This window comes from Acanthaster planci, linkage group LG02, assembly GCF_054643075.1.
Source record: "Acanthaster planci isolate LZ-2023a linkage group LG02, COTS_SCS, whole genome shotgun sequence".
In the NCBI taxonomy this organism is placed as follows: Eukaryota; Metazoa; Echinodermata; class Asteroidea; order Valvatida; family Acanthasteridae; genus Acanthaster; species Acanthaster planci.
In genome coordinates this window covers 30,259,987-30,275,109 of record NC_141778.1, presented here as the reverse complement: position 1 = coordinate 30,275,109, position 15,123 = coordinate 30,259,987, and the positions used below count along the sequence as shown (strand labels likewise).

Sequence of the window (15,123 nt, the reverse complement as noted above, 5' to 3'; positions counted from 1 at the left end):
TATAAACTCAGTAAAGCAGATTCTCGATAGCTTTTACTAAGGGCGATATCAAAGGATTATGATAAACAGTGGGACGCTGCTATACCGAACACCGCTATACCGAACATTCGGCTGTACCGAACATCGTCCTTGGCTTCCAATAATTTGTACACAGAACCTACCGAACACTGTTCAGTTGCCGTTTGTAATTCCCGAACGTCAACATGATAAAACAGTCGGTTTTTTTAATGTTGGAAAGTGACAAGTGGCCATTATTTCCCCATGGATTAGAAGGGAAAGCCACTAGTTGTCAACGGTATTGAATAGACAATGGTTTTGCGACTCCACATGATCGGGGCGGAAGAAAACCGCACGTACACGCACGGTGGCATTGCACTAATAGTCTAAAGAGGGCGCCGCTGATACACAAATCAACCGAGATTCGCCACAGCATGCATCAGAGATCGATCCTGAGCGGTAGTTTCACGACTTTTAGGATAAACTTGATAGCAATTTTTTGACTCTAGTTTAAATAAAAAACTAAAACTAGACAGAACAAGGTGGTTTTTTAAAGCCATGGTCAACTTGTTCACAGTCCCTCGGCTCTTCATTAACCCCACCCCCCCGCCACCATTTCTCACAGCGACAGTAGTGATTTTTAACCCGCCATGAACACCACGTTGGCCAGCCCAGGCAAATGCAGCCAAGGCCCCGGATATGCCAGTGCGGCAGACCGGTTCACAAAGTCCATTAGCTTTACCTCTTGGATGGTCCCCTTGCCGTAGATGATCATGTAGTAGATGGCGTAGGCCGGCATGAACACCACACCTGCCATGATCATCAGCCAGCCCAAGCACTCCGCCCACAGCGGGTAGGTGTACTCATAGTATGTCAAGGAGGTATAGGTGATGGCCCAAAAGATGAAGATAAACTGTGGACGACAAGAGGAAAAAATCTAACATGACAGTCAATTGGGGATGGATTAAAATTCAAGACGAAACATTGACTACAGAAAGATTTGCAATCATCCAACAATCTCAAGTAACTGCCCTGTTATTCGTAACATCTGAATTGTAGACTTTATAACAGAAAATCTGTAGAAATGCAATTTCAGCCACAGACCATTAGAATACTCAACAGTTGCACAACCAACAATACCATCCAAGCAAAAGCAGTTGGTATCCTATTTGTCAACCACAAAGTCCCACGCATTTTTACATTCCCAACTGGAACAAAAAAATTCTCCAAGCAGCATAAGACTCCGCACTGTGTTCTCAAAATTGCAACAGCAATATGTGGAACAAAGCAAACAAAGAATCTGCTTGTCTGAAGGAAAGCTAAGCCTGCAATCATGTGGGGTGATCGCTCGGGCTTGAGGCGTGGCTCACTGTGACCTGTGCAGTTCTGGCACTTTCGTTCTGATTTTTTTTTTCTGAATGAAATGACTGACCGTGATGATGGCAGGTGATAACAGCATCCAGCAAATCCTCCAGTAGATGTTGAGCTGGAAACCTAGCATGACTTTCATGTCCTTCAGGAAACGTTTGGATCCTAGAAAGAGCAAACAATGGGGGGGTCCATTTGATCAACTTCACTGTCATTGAAAAGTTGTAATTAGGTCCTCAGAGGGGCACACGGGTCCTCAGAAGTGCACACATTTGCCCTGTGGTGCTCATAGGTCCTGAGAAATACCCGCAAGTCCTCAGAGGTGCACACTAAACACAAGTGCCATATCCCAAGTACGTGAACATCAGATGATCCATGGAGTCAATGGACTTTCTCTCAATAAGTTTCTAATTCACCCAACAAAATTGCAGACAAAAACAACGGAACACAGGATGACGAGCTCCTGTTAGATACATTGTATTCCTCATTTCAGCTTGGTTTTTAAGGAAATCACATTCCCATTAATGTACGTTTGGACTGTAGCATCAAACTGCAAATGTACCTGGCTGTAACTGTCTCAAAGTCCACTTCCAAGTTTCAATGTAACAGATGAACTCAGCAGAATCAATGTGACCTGATTTACTTCTCTAAATGCATTTTTAATCTTTTCAACCTTATCTCTTCCCACTGCTTATGAACAACAAAACAAATCACATCCCTATTTCTCAACACATGAACCTTGAAATGTCCTCTAATTCCCACAATTCCTAATCTACTAGTTCTAACAGATAACACTGTGGAAAACTTTGGCTGAAAGTAATATAGTGGGTTAAACGGGTCAACTGTTCTGTTGTGAAAATGGCCCATGTGTAAAATAAGGGCAAATTTCAAAAATATTTTCCCGTTTTGACGCGCTCAGCCACGTTCCTCTTGCTCTGCACAGGGATTAAAGAAATTCAACAATAAGCCTGTTCTCCTGCGGTAGAACTCCCGTCTTAGGCGAGTGCCAAGGGAATGACCAGAGCTCATTATAAGTTCCATTGTATGCATCCTTTGTGATGTCATTTACCCATTCCCCTCATGCATTCAAGCCCGCAGCAGCAGAACTGCCCATCGTCATTGCCACACAGATCTATTGTACTGACGTCAGGAGGGCATCAAGCGTGACAGTTTCCTTGAGCTATTGTTACGCAGTTTCGGGTGTAATCCTGTGTTCTGAACGGGGCCCGTGCGAACACAGGAGTATTGGGGGGAGAATTAAGAACAATTGGCCCGTTCCTCCTGTGCGCCGGCGTCGGAATGGGATAAATGCTTTTGATCTTTGCTTCAACCCTCTACAGTAGAAAAAAAAATAACGGACATCACGGCAGACCAATCTGCTGTCGAAGGACTCACCATACACGTAGGCAATGACAACACATTCCACAAATCCAATGGTCAGGATAGAGAAGCCGGCCGAGTACGTCTCCATCAAAGAGAAGATGTAAATGCCTCCCTGCAGAATAGGAGCAAATAATGCACGGGCAAACTGTCACGGTAACAATAGTTTGAAGGTCTTGAACTCAACTCGGCATGCTTGCAGTTGGTGAGATATGTTTGAGCCCAGAGGTCATGTTGGGGTCATAAAGTGGACTTTTGCTCCATTCGGACTATGCTACAAATTACACATGGAAGCCACAGGCTGGCAGGTTCATCCCACAGACACCATATGAAAAAGCTGGACTTCCAATGTCATTGTACCACCTGAAGCCATCTGCGGCCATTTTACTATACCAAATACAAAGGCGGTGGTTGATTTACTTGGCACTGTAACTACTGATGCCACTCATAAATTTAATTTATAATGGCCAGCAGCCATTGTATTTGACAGGGTAATATGGCCACCACCGGCTTTAACCACTGTGACCACGAGTCTAGATCTATTTTATATGAAGTCCATGGTTCGTCCATTTTCCTTAACATGTACAGTGTCCAGCTGCAACCAAGTCACTTGCACATGGCTTCAGTTGGACGGCTAGGCTATTCTCTTATCCGAGAGGTTATTTCAGGGTCAAGTCCTTGACCCTGTCTGCTGAAGTAGACAGGGAATTTTACATGGTTGGCGATGGATTGTTTTGACCTCTCTATCTTACGTTTGTGACCATTGGCAAGGCTAGCAGGAAACAGATGAAGCAGGTGATCAGGGTGATCCAGGTCTTGAACTTGAAGATTCTTGGGAAGAAGCTCTGGAGCTCGTCGCAGACGGCAGTGATGACAGTCTCCATCATGACAAACTGGGGAGAGGAGGGGAGAACCAGCAAGGAGGGAGGATACTAAATAAAGGGTCGCTGCAATCATATTGTTTTAATACAAACCTTCAAAATGTACCTTTCCCTATTCATGAGCAAAATTGTCATCCCAGGAAGAAAGCCCCAATGTTACATTGGTTTGTACATGTACACAAAAAAGTCCTGAATTTTTGTGGATTTTGCTGGACTAAATTTTCTGTTCTTAGCTGATTCATCGTTGTTTATGTGCATAGCAATAAGCAGCATCAAGCTCTTTGTCAGAAATGTTTTTGGCAATTTAATTTTAACTTTAAAAACGTTTCAGCCTTGTAATTCAGCTCTCGGCATGATCCCACCCTCGCTGGTTACAAATGCAGACAGTTGCTGGAAGTTGAGGGCATATTTAATCATTTCCGCCTTACTGGGCCACACACTCCTCTATAAATGCAAACGACATTTGTACATGTTACACCCCAACTAGAGCACTGTCCCACCTACAGTTCAGTCTATCACAGACCCGCCATAGTTGGGATGTATCACCTTTAGCTGAAAATTGGTCTCTAGTACTGCAGTCTATTGCACACCTCTACTTCAAAATGCATGACCCAATTGCACTGAACTACCACCCAATCACATGTACCCCCAAAGCAATGCAACTGTGCTCTTGAATATTCTAGCTCTGAAGAAACCTCTGCTAGCTGTCTGTTATGAAGGATCATGGAGTTATTAAAGGCCAGTTAATATATGGCACAAAGTGTCAATGCCCCAAGGCAAATTCACAATCGTTCAACACGTCGATCCCCTATTAATCCTACGTGGTGATAACTTCGCACTCGCTCTTGCTTAACCACTTAGAGCCGGGTGTCCCCGAATGCGGACCCATTCTTCTAATTCACACAGCCGGGCGGCGTAAGTTGGGAACAGGAATGACTGCTATGAGTCACCATAGGCTGTAATCGTATTGTGAAGTATAGTGGCATGAAGGACCACAGCGCTCTAAGTCTAAGCCAGCCGGGCCGACGAAAGCATCGTCCAGCCTGCCCATTGTTTGTCATTCCTGGGGGCTGAAGGCAAACAAAGAAGCCGTTATGTTACTCCATAATACATAACAACAGTGACAAGTAAGGTGAATACGAATGTTAAAGTCAAAATCATAAAGCACCGCCCGGCAGCTTGTGATTCAAGGGACTGTTTTACCCGGCGGCAAGTGGTTAAATCTGTGAAAGACCTCAATGCGTCACTGTGCAGGGTTTACCACTGCAACAAATGCTGCAGGTAACGTACCTGGCTATCCAGACCCAGGGTGAACAACATGAAGAAGAAGAGCACGGACCAGAGTGGGGCAATGGGCATCCTGGCCAGGGCTTCTGGGTAGGCCACAAAGGCGAGGCCAGGACCTGCATGACAGGGTGGCAAATTACCAACAGAATTCAAGTGAACGTACGTGGCGAGGGGGGGCCTGTGATCCCCGTACAGAAACAGTGGATGAGACTGGGCGGCCATTTGGAGCTGTCAGGGTTTCAAATACTCGGCTTTGTCTCCGTCTTCAACTTTGCCAGAAGTAAACACCCTTGACTTTGAAGTTGTTAGCCAACAAAAAGTCATATAGTCAAAGATTGATAATGAGAGTTATTGTTTGTTATTGAGTTATAGAGTTATTGACAACATCTTACTTATATCACGATTAATTTCAGGTCCTTAAGTCCTTTTATTGTTTTCCAGAACTGATAACAATCCCCACTATATCAAGGTAACCTATTATGTCCCAACAATCTTGTTATAAAGGTGTCTGACTGCAACGTCAAACTACATATCAAAATGCTGAAGTATTTCTATTTTAATAATTTCAAGAGCGTTAGCCTTCAAGACGGTACTGATTTCAGAGGAAGTTTGGCAGGGAGAAAGGCTGGTACTGAGAAATATTGTTTGTGTCCTTGTCGTGTCTGGTGTGGTGTATAGTTGAGAACACATTCTTCAATTTCAAAGCGTGATTAAATCCAAACCACCTGCCAAATACAGATAGTTTGAAATGAATTTCAATGATACATCACGTCAAATTACAGAGGCTGGGTGTAATGGTGACAGAAAAATGTCACACTTCAGATCCCAAATTTACAGAATGGCCCATCACCAGAAGAAACCAGTCTCAACACTAAAAAAAAATCGCAACAAATCAGTTACTCAATGAGTTGCAGTACAGAGGACAGTGTCTTCAAATGTAACAGCCAAAGGTCTATCCAGATGTTTTTAATCATGGAGATCAAGCGGCTGGGCATCGGGCAGAGTTACAGGGTACACTGACAGTGATGAACATGGTGTGAAGCAGAGTTGGTGACTCAAGTCATGTGACTTGGACTCGAGTCGCTATTTTTGTGACTTGTGACTTGACTTGTAAGTACCAGCTTTGACTTGTGACTTGACTTGCATTTGCAAAAAATGACTTGTTACCGACCCAAGTCAGATGCTACTTGACAAGCCCCATACATTTCTATAACTCATACCTGGTAACTTTGTAAGTTGACATCTGGTTCTTTTTGCTTACAGCTGGACAAAATAATGTGCAAGCTTGACTTGTACTTGGACAAAGAGACTTGTGGCTTGACTTGTGTTTAGACCAAATGACTTGACTTGCCCCGTTACCAACTGACTTGTGACTGGACCTAATGACTTGTGACTCGACTTGGACTTGCACATAATGACTAGCGACTTGACTTGTAAAATATGACTTGCTGCCACCTCTGGTGTGAAGACCATGGGTAAGGGGTTACAAGAAAGTGGAGTAGGGAGATCAAGCCATTAAAAAAACCAGAAGTTGAATGAGGATAATCAGCTGGGGCCACGATCCGAAGGGTGGTCAACCACTGGTCAATTTTGCCAGGTGCCCAGGATGGACTCTGCGCAGAAGTCACCAGTGGGAAGAATCAACCAGTCGTCACTGGCACTTTCCCCAGGATGTGGATGTGAAAATAGCTCAAAAGGCCATGGCTGAAATGACTGCGGCTTGACATTACACACGAGACGAGTTTATGGTAATAGTCGTAGCCACTTCCCTTAAAGTTGTGTGCAATTTTGAACCTCAGCCAAGTAATTTAGACACGGTTGACCACAGGCTTTGGAACAAGGCAAATTGGGTCCAAGTGATTTGGTGGGGTGTCAGAATTGAGGTGCTGGGGGGTTAGATCAGAGTGAGACTAGGGGTAGTGTTAATCGTATAAAGGGGTGCGGGGGGGGGGGGTTGAAGAAGGAAATGCAGAGAAAGAAGGGGTGAAATGTCAGGACAGTAATGCCTGAGGGGGGATGCTCCAGTTGGATTCGGGTGGAGGGGATGGGGGTTGGATGCTAGACCCAAACCTACCATTGTCCGTGACGTTGGCCAACGGCAGCTGCATGTCTTCAGCCATGAACCCAATCACCGAGAAGATGACGAAGCCTGCCAGGATACTCGTGCCACAGTTGACACCGGCCAGAATGAGGGAATCCCTGATGGGAAGATGGGTCCCAAACACGTGAGCAGAAAGCCACAAACCCAAACCTCAGCTGACACTCACAAAAGCTCAACAATGAGAAAGCTACAAGCAAAAGGGTGAACGAAATTCCACTCCTCGCACAATGGCTGCATCGTTTGCTCCTGCGTTGGAGCTTCAGAAATGATGCTGTGTATTCTTTTTTCCCAACCCAACTTCCTTTTCCATTTGTTGACAATAAAACATAAGCAAAACCTCCCGATGACACCAACTTGTACGTTTTCATTTCAAACAAACTGCAAACGAAGTGCCCTTGTGCAAGGAGGGGTCTTTAAAACGGGCTACAAATTATCTGGCCAACAAAAACACATTTCTTGTCTCGCTCAGTAGAAGACTTTCAGGTTTCAATGCTTTCCCCCCCCCATTGTAAAAAAGTGAACATTCAATGACTGAAAATGAGTGACGGCGCATGTATCAACATGATGAAAATTTTGGGGAGAGAGGACAAAATGTATTTGTTGATAGAGAGAAATTAAGTGCCTCCTAAAAAAAACGTGTAACCCTGACAGTGTTTCACAGTTAACATGTAAAGGGGTTGAGACACAATGATCTTTGCTTCTGAAATGTTACCAGTGAGATGAGTCACGCGAGAGTGGAGTCACATGATCTCAGGTCTACATGGTGAAAAGACGACAGTAATAACAATGGATCTTTATGTCACTGCCAGGGTTAAAATCATTTTTGTTCATGGGAGGCGTAAATTCAAATGTCTAGCACCCCATCCATCGATGAGCGAAATCTTTCAGTCATGAAAAAAAGACGACTTTGCTGCTGCTCAGCAAGACAGGTGCGACACGCAAAACAAACCTGAAAGTTTCTAGGCTCCACAAACATAAGAACATTGAGAAATAAAGACCATCTTTGTCACTAAAGGTATTTCACTGACAATTGTGCTGTGTTTCTTATTATTAAACGTTTTATCATCGAAGTCTGAGAGTCCAACAGAAATGTCCGTTTCTGTGATGGAGAGTACTCCTGCTGTTACTGGATGAGATCTGAAAACGAACTGCTCACAAGGGTGGACAGCGAAACGGTTCATTCACAACTGCTGGTGAGGAGAGACAGCACATTTCACAACGGTAAAAGGGTTCAGGCTATTAGGGTCAACTATATGCGAGACTGACCCTGGTTTGGGATGTTGCAGTCGGGGTTTGTCCACTCGAAACTTTTGCTGTTGACCGCATCCACAGGTTAAGCTTTGTTCTTCGTCACTTGCAAGTGAACTCTACGCATGGTTTTTACTTTCACTTTGTTTGTTGAAATGTGCACTCTTCTCTGCCAGTTTTAGTCAAGCCTGTTAAACCATCATTATCTTTTTATCACTTCTGTTCCGTTTCAAATCCCATCAGAAACATGCAACGATTGTCCGCCTGATTTCTGAGCTTGTGAGAAGTACCGCACATCGACCATTCCAGGGTGGTCACTTGTTGATACATTAACGTACACATCCATCTGCAACTAAGACTATATGTCAACTACGTTTCCAGCACACTGGAACTCGACAACTGTCCGCAAAACTGCAATTAGTGTATTTTTTTTCTACAATGCCCCCACCACACAGTTCAGAAATTCTTTTGGGATCAACTCTAAAAGAAGTTGAATATTCTTCATAAAGAATATTCATGTTTTACAATTTCTGAAACTTTCCAGACTCCAGAAACGAGTTCGATTTTTAAAAAATGCATTCCTCCACAAAATAACTTATCTTTACCATGGCAAAATACTCGTTTAATGGGGTGTGTATTTTAGGTTGCCTTTTTTTAGCTGTGTCCTTGGCCAAAAAAAAAATTGCACATCAAAACTAGTCAGTTTAACGAATTGTTAGCTCAAAAGATCTCACCGGAAAGGTTAAAAAAGTATCAATGTCAGTTTGCAGAGCATTTGCATGGGTTCAACCTGCCATCATCAAGTAAATATATTCAGCAGGTGGTGACATGATCACTGCATCGCAAACACCATCGACTTCTATTTCTGATACTTGCCCCTGTCAGTCATGAAAAAAATATACCCCCCCGTCTTCACAGTCTGGTCTGGTCAAGATGATTCTGCATGTTTGCGACATATGGAGGTGAGACATAGTTTGGCGCCCACATCTAGAGTTACTTTACCTTTTTGTGTTTCGTCTCAAATGGGTGAGGAAAAGAAAAAAAATCCTAGCCAGATATATAAATGGTCATGGTGACTTGGAGCTAACGCTCTTCTCACCACATTTTCCAGGGATATCATTGTCCCATTTGACGTGCTTCTAAAGCCTGAGCAACATGTTTGATCCAGCTCAGTTTTTAAGTAAATTCAACGGCGTCTTTTTCTAATTCCACAGTTTTGCAGCAGGTAAGTGCCAATTCACAGGCACACAAAGGTTACCTCATTGACTGGTTTCACTTTGTTCCACAGAATTGCCAGTATTTTGCTCTAGCATGAAACATCCCCTCACAGCATTGATAGTTGGGTTTCATTCTCGACAATTTAAATGTATGCAGTTCCAAAAGGCATAATTTATTAACAAATCCTAACATTTGCTCAATAGATATTCGTGGCAACGGAAGGTTGTGTTGACTGACTTTCAGGTAGAGTCCCTGTCTCACAAAACAACAATTGTGTTCGGAATTAGGGTTGGTTTAGTTATAATTATAAGCACCAAGGACTTGATTTTGATGTATGATGATCCCACAAGCATCACGGCCTTATTATGGATTTTTTTCAGGGACTTAACTTGAAATGGAGTATATTTCATCACTTGTTTGGAGTTTTGAAATCTGCCTAGAATTTTAAACATAGCAAAACTGGCAATTCATGAAGTCAGTAGTTGCAGATGGTTTTCCTCTGAGAGTGAAACAAACAAGAATGTGCATTAACCAAACCACGCATTGCCACCCATCTCACATGCAGCATTCAAGACCCATTCCAAGTTTTCCCAAAGTAAACGGAACAGGCAAAAGACAGGATAAAAGAAAACAAAAGATACACCAAAGGGAACCTGTTTTCTTTTTTCTTTAGTTCACTGGAAAGTCTAGTCCCCAGCACAGACAGCATAGGTGTGCACTCACAGCAGTGATGACACAATCAGTGAAAACTTGGAATGGTCTTCAGTGACGTCTGGCTAAGGTAACCACTGACACACCCTCTTTCTAACCTCATGGCACAGCCTTCACCACATGCCATTCCCACATCTCGGATATCACCTTAGCAGACGACACTCATCCATCAGCATCACTCTCCATAGCAACAGGCACCGTGGCAACAGAGGCCACCGCAACAGTCCTCACTCTCCTCCCGCATCTGCCCGGGAGGCAATGCCGTGGTTTGGTTAGGGCTCACACTTAATTTCATAAGTCATGCCTAAGGCTCGAATTGTAACTTCTGTCAACTTCAATGGCCATCCTTTTTTTTCCATGATGGGATAACGTTTGTAAAAAAAAGGTCTTCTTTCCTTGCAAGTCAGTCCCGGTTGGAGTCGATTAAAAGGGAAGCCAAAGGAAACTGACAGAGATTACCGTGCACAAGTTACCAGCACGCCATAGGCTACTTCTCCGTTACCAAATGTTTCCACTTAAAAATACAGTCTGCAGACGTGCGGTACTCCTCCCAAGTCATCAGGCAACATCTTGGAAACCAGAAATGGAGCTTAGGTATTCAACCTCTTGGAGTAATCAATAAAACAGTTAAAACCAGTGTGAAGTCATTTTCACAGCATTCGGGAGGAACGCTGATCTGTTGGTCTTTGACAAACCCTGGATTCTGGATGACAGTTTCGTTTGTTTTTTTTGTTTTTCCTTTTTTCTTTTTCTTTTTTTTTTTTCTGGATTGAAATCAAGGTTTGATAACCCAAACATACCGCACTACCCCATGGGCTTGTGGAGTGTAGAGCACACCGGGGGCGCTGTTCTCCTGCAACTACTGTGGGATAATAGTTCCCATAGTGTTAATACACACCAACCAATCCCTGCACACACCAGTTATTCTTCTTTCTATACTGTTCACTGACATCAATGAAAACAAGAACGGTGAAATGAAGAGGCCGACTGTTTCTCCCTTTCTCTTGTATTCTGAACACGGACTGAGAATGTGGCATTTACACACCTTCATTTGGCTCCTAACCTGAGCTCCATAGTTAAATATCAAAAGACAACTGTGCTTGGTAGAGGGTTTGGCATATCTGTTCCAACAAAATGACGAGTTCAAGCTACAGAATATTACTCACCTTTTCACACCAAAGTGCATGAATTAGCATAAGTTGAGTTGCTTTTAATAAAGTGCACAGAGACTGTTGCCAATTTGACAAAATTAAATCCAATGCAGACAGCTGGTCATATGTCATAATTCTCAAATGTTGAACACGGGTAGTGTACTTTCCACGGTGGAAATACCACCAGGCCTTCCGGGTCTCAGAAGTTTTATGTCGCAGAAAAAGTCCCATGCAGACAGCCACTGAAGTGTAAAACTTACATTTCACAAGGGTGAGACTGGCAGAAAATTAACTATCCCCACATAATTACCAGAGGTTTTGAGGGCCCCACGGCAGTGTAGGGTGAATGGTACACATTTGTGGGGTTTTTTTTTTTGGTGCTCCATATCAGCTTTTATGGAATTGAGAAGAGTTTGCTTGAAAAATCCTGAAATCAAGAAACATCCTCACAATTTCCAGCCCCAATTTTGAATCACGTGAATGGGTCAGGGCATGACCTCTTATTTCCTCCATACACATCCGGTACAGTGCATACAGCACGCGCAGGACACTGGAAATGCAAAACGAATGCTTTGACAAATAAAAAAAAAAAATGCACTACCCTAGAGCCACATCCAAAGTCCATGAACTTCATTACCAGTATTAACCAGTTATGCACATCTGAATTAAAGAAATGTTTGGAATATCTAGGAGCTGGGCCTAAAAACGGTCCACTGTCAGTTCACCGTTCAAGTTTTTCTACAAGCTTACAGGAAAAAAAAATCGATGACAATTGTATGCACTTTATGTCTGTTTAATACTGGCCCTGCCCCAGGCCAAAAAAAAAAAGTACATGTACGGCTACGTCAAAATGTCGCGGCTCTGGCTAACAATGACAGGCCTGTCTATGGGTAGCCGCTGGCTAGTGAATTCCATAGGCAAATATGTCATTCCATGCCGCAGCCAATACTTTTGGACGTAACCTTACATACTCCCAGCCGTGGGGTCACGTCTGAATGACAGATCTGAACGTGCATTTCTTCCGGGCCAACTCACTTTCTGGTTGGCGTGTGCCCACAAAAGGGCCTTTGGGTGTAGCTAGCCTGGATTGCACACCAGTGAAGTATCAGATGGGCACGCAGACTTTACCCCAGGGCACGTACACAACCGAGTACATGTAATGTTACACGAAACAATACTGTCTACTGCTAGCACATCCCTTCCACACATGCCCCCTCCCTCTCCCATCCCCGCCCCTCCCCACAGTAAACCTGCGACTCGCCACCTGCACGTCATTTCTCTGAACCATTGTAACCCGTGCCCAAGGAACTTCCAAGCACTTTCTGGAATGGCTTCAAAATGGGGACCTAGAAAAAACCGTGGCGTTTCAGGGCAAATTCCATCTTCTTTGATACAACTTTCAGGACACCCTTTGGCTCAAATGCTGAACTACGTGAAGATGGTTACTGGTATGAGCATCCAAAACAAAGAGTGTAGTCAGACTCCATCAACCCTGTGGAGTTTGTGTCGTCGCAAAACACTCCACATCAGCAAACTGAACCCAGCTGCATTACTTCCCACCCAAAACACCAACAGCAATATTTGATGCGGCTGTAAAGTTTTGTTTTGTCATGTTTTTTTTTCTACAATGTACCAATGGAATGATTTCATGAAATGGTGTGTAGATTAAATGGTACACGGACTGGATGGGAGGGGACAAAAAATGCTCTTCTCTGGAATTGAATGGCCCCCTCCCCATCGCCCTTCCTGTAGCCCCTCCCCTCCCATTCACAGACACACACACACACACCACACACATATTTCCCTCTCGACAGGTTTTTCACTACCTGGATACTCCTCGCTTTTCACAAATGCGGCATTTAAAGTGTTTAGGAATGGCGGAAGTCAATGACAAAATGCAACGTGAAATAATTACAAACACATACAAAACACATGTTTGGCAGTTGCAGCAACAGATTGAAAACACTGCACACATGAAATGACAAGAGAATGACTCGCTTCAATCTTGAAAGCATCTGCTGAATGATTAGTCCCGTAAAATCACCATACAAATTTCAGAACAAGCAAGAGGCTAAAATCAATGGTCATTTAAAACTATCCCATGATCCTTTGCACAAGCAAGTGCCATGTTCCAAATCTGTTGGAAGGAAAATGTGTTCCAAAAACCAGTCCCTCATTCATGAAAGTACTGGTGTACTCTCCACTGCTTTAAAACAAACAAAAATACCAAAACAAGAGAGCATTTGAAAGGCTTTTTAGATTGGCTGGCAAGCCAGCCAATAAAGCAAAGCATCATGGGATTGATCATGGGCAGGCAATGAGATGCTGCTTTCCACCGCTATGTGTCATGTTTTTGCATTAATTAAACACCTCCGTAACAGCTTACTTTTCAGATTCAGTTCCAAAAGCCCACATTTTTCTCCGGGCAAATTTGGTTATCAAGTAAGGTCCGACAGCAATTCTCAAAAACAAGCGGGGAAAAAAATTGCTCTTTGGAAAGCAAAACCCCATTGACTGCTTCTCACCTTTTTTGCACTAAACCGCCATTTAACATCACATATTGCCACTAGAATTTACATGTACTATGTATAACTCAATCACTGTGGAACCGTGTGAATAGCAAATTTTTGGTGTTTTTTTTGGGGGGGGGATAGATTAAGTTACGGTAAGAGTCGACACATCTGTGCACAGTGTCTGGAGCCAAACGAGGCCCACCAACAGATAAAGATCCACTGCAGAAGTCAATTGCCCTAGGAGATGTTCTAGTCACTGCCAGGAAAGATTGCACGCAGAATAAATGGTGAAAAGCAGCAGGACGTCATTCTCATAGGGGGCCCTGAATGTTCAGACAAGGGCTAGCATCAATCATTGACCCAACCAGTAAGAATACATGTATAGCTTGCCATGCTCAAAATTGTTACTAATACCATAATGTACGTGAACAGGGGCTGGGTTTCATACCACACATTGGGTGGCTAAAATTTTTCTCATCTCCATGCATTTGGGGTTTTCTCGTTACTGCTGTCAGACACGCGGTGCTAAGTGAAACTCAGGCAGGTCGTTCATTTTCCTCCTCCAACACTCAGGAATCACTTCAAAGCCACGGTCGAAAACAAACACAGACTTAAAATACCAGACGGATGGGTACATCTGACTACTCCGTCCACATCGAAGAACATTTTACACTGGATGAAGTTCAGTTACAAAAGAGTGTTCATGCAATATACCGTACATACATGAACCAGCACCTACATGTATGTGTCTCTAATGCTTGCCAAAAAGTGTATCTGTCTAACCAGTCAATTCATTCACTTGCCTAGACAAAACAGAGGTTGGAAATGTAAATTTCAAGCTCTGACAACAGTAAATTTGCAAATAAGTTTCTGATTGTCATTTTGATGAGGTTTCAAGGTACGCGCAGTGGAGCGAGAAGGAATTTAATGTATGCATTATTTCTCTGACAGCGGATATGTGTGGAAGGTTTAGCACGAACCTGGGCAAAGTTTAAACTTTTCAAACGGTGCGCTGCAGTGCGTCATCGGCACAGCGATGATTTTCGCAATGTAGCTGGTGGGGTTTGGGGTGGCAGCATGGGATTTTGAAAAATGGACTTCTTGGGGACGGCCCCAGGCAAAGTGGGAAGGGGCCTAATTGTTGCATGGTGCCGACATACGGGCCCTATCAGGGGAAAAACAACTGTCACCCTGTGGGGAAACGGTAACCCACATATTTCCGGATTACTAATAGCAAAGCATGTCAACATGATTGGCCGAACAAAGGG

At 43.6% G+C, this 15,123-nt stretch overlaps 1 protein-coding gene across 1 annotated transcript in view; it reads right to left on the bottom strand.

The window, feature by feature from the left end:
* LOC110977217 (sodium- and chloride-dependent glycine transporter 1-like) overlaps positions 1 to 15,123 on the bottom strand; it is a 62,557-nt gene that overhangs the window by 7,346 nt on the left and 40,088 nt on the right. The window contains exons 8-13 of the mRNA XM_022231135.2: positions 6,988 to 7,112; positions 4,917 to 5,029; positions 3,498 to 3,638; positions 2,761 to 2,860; positions 1,430 to 1,530; positions 740 to 910 (exon numbers count right to left, since the gene is read on the bottom strand). Of these exons, the coding sequence (XP_022086827.2) occupies positions 740 to 910; positions 1,430 to 1,530; positions 2,761 to 2,860; positions 3,498 to 3,638; positions 4,917 to 5,029; positions 6,988 to 7,112 (751 nt within the window). The remainder of the gene's footprint in view (positions 1 to 739; positions 911 to 1,429; positions 1,531 to 2,760; positions 2,861 to 3,497; positions 3,639 to 4,916; positions 5,030 to 6,987; positions 7,113 to 15,123) is intronic.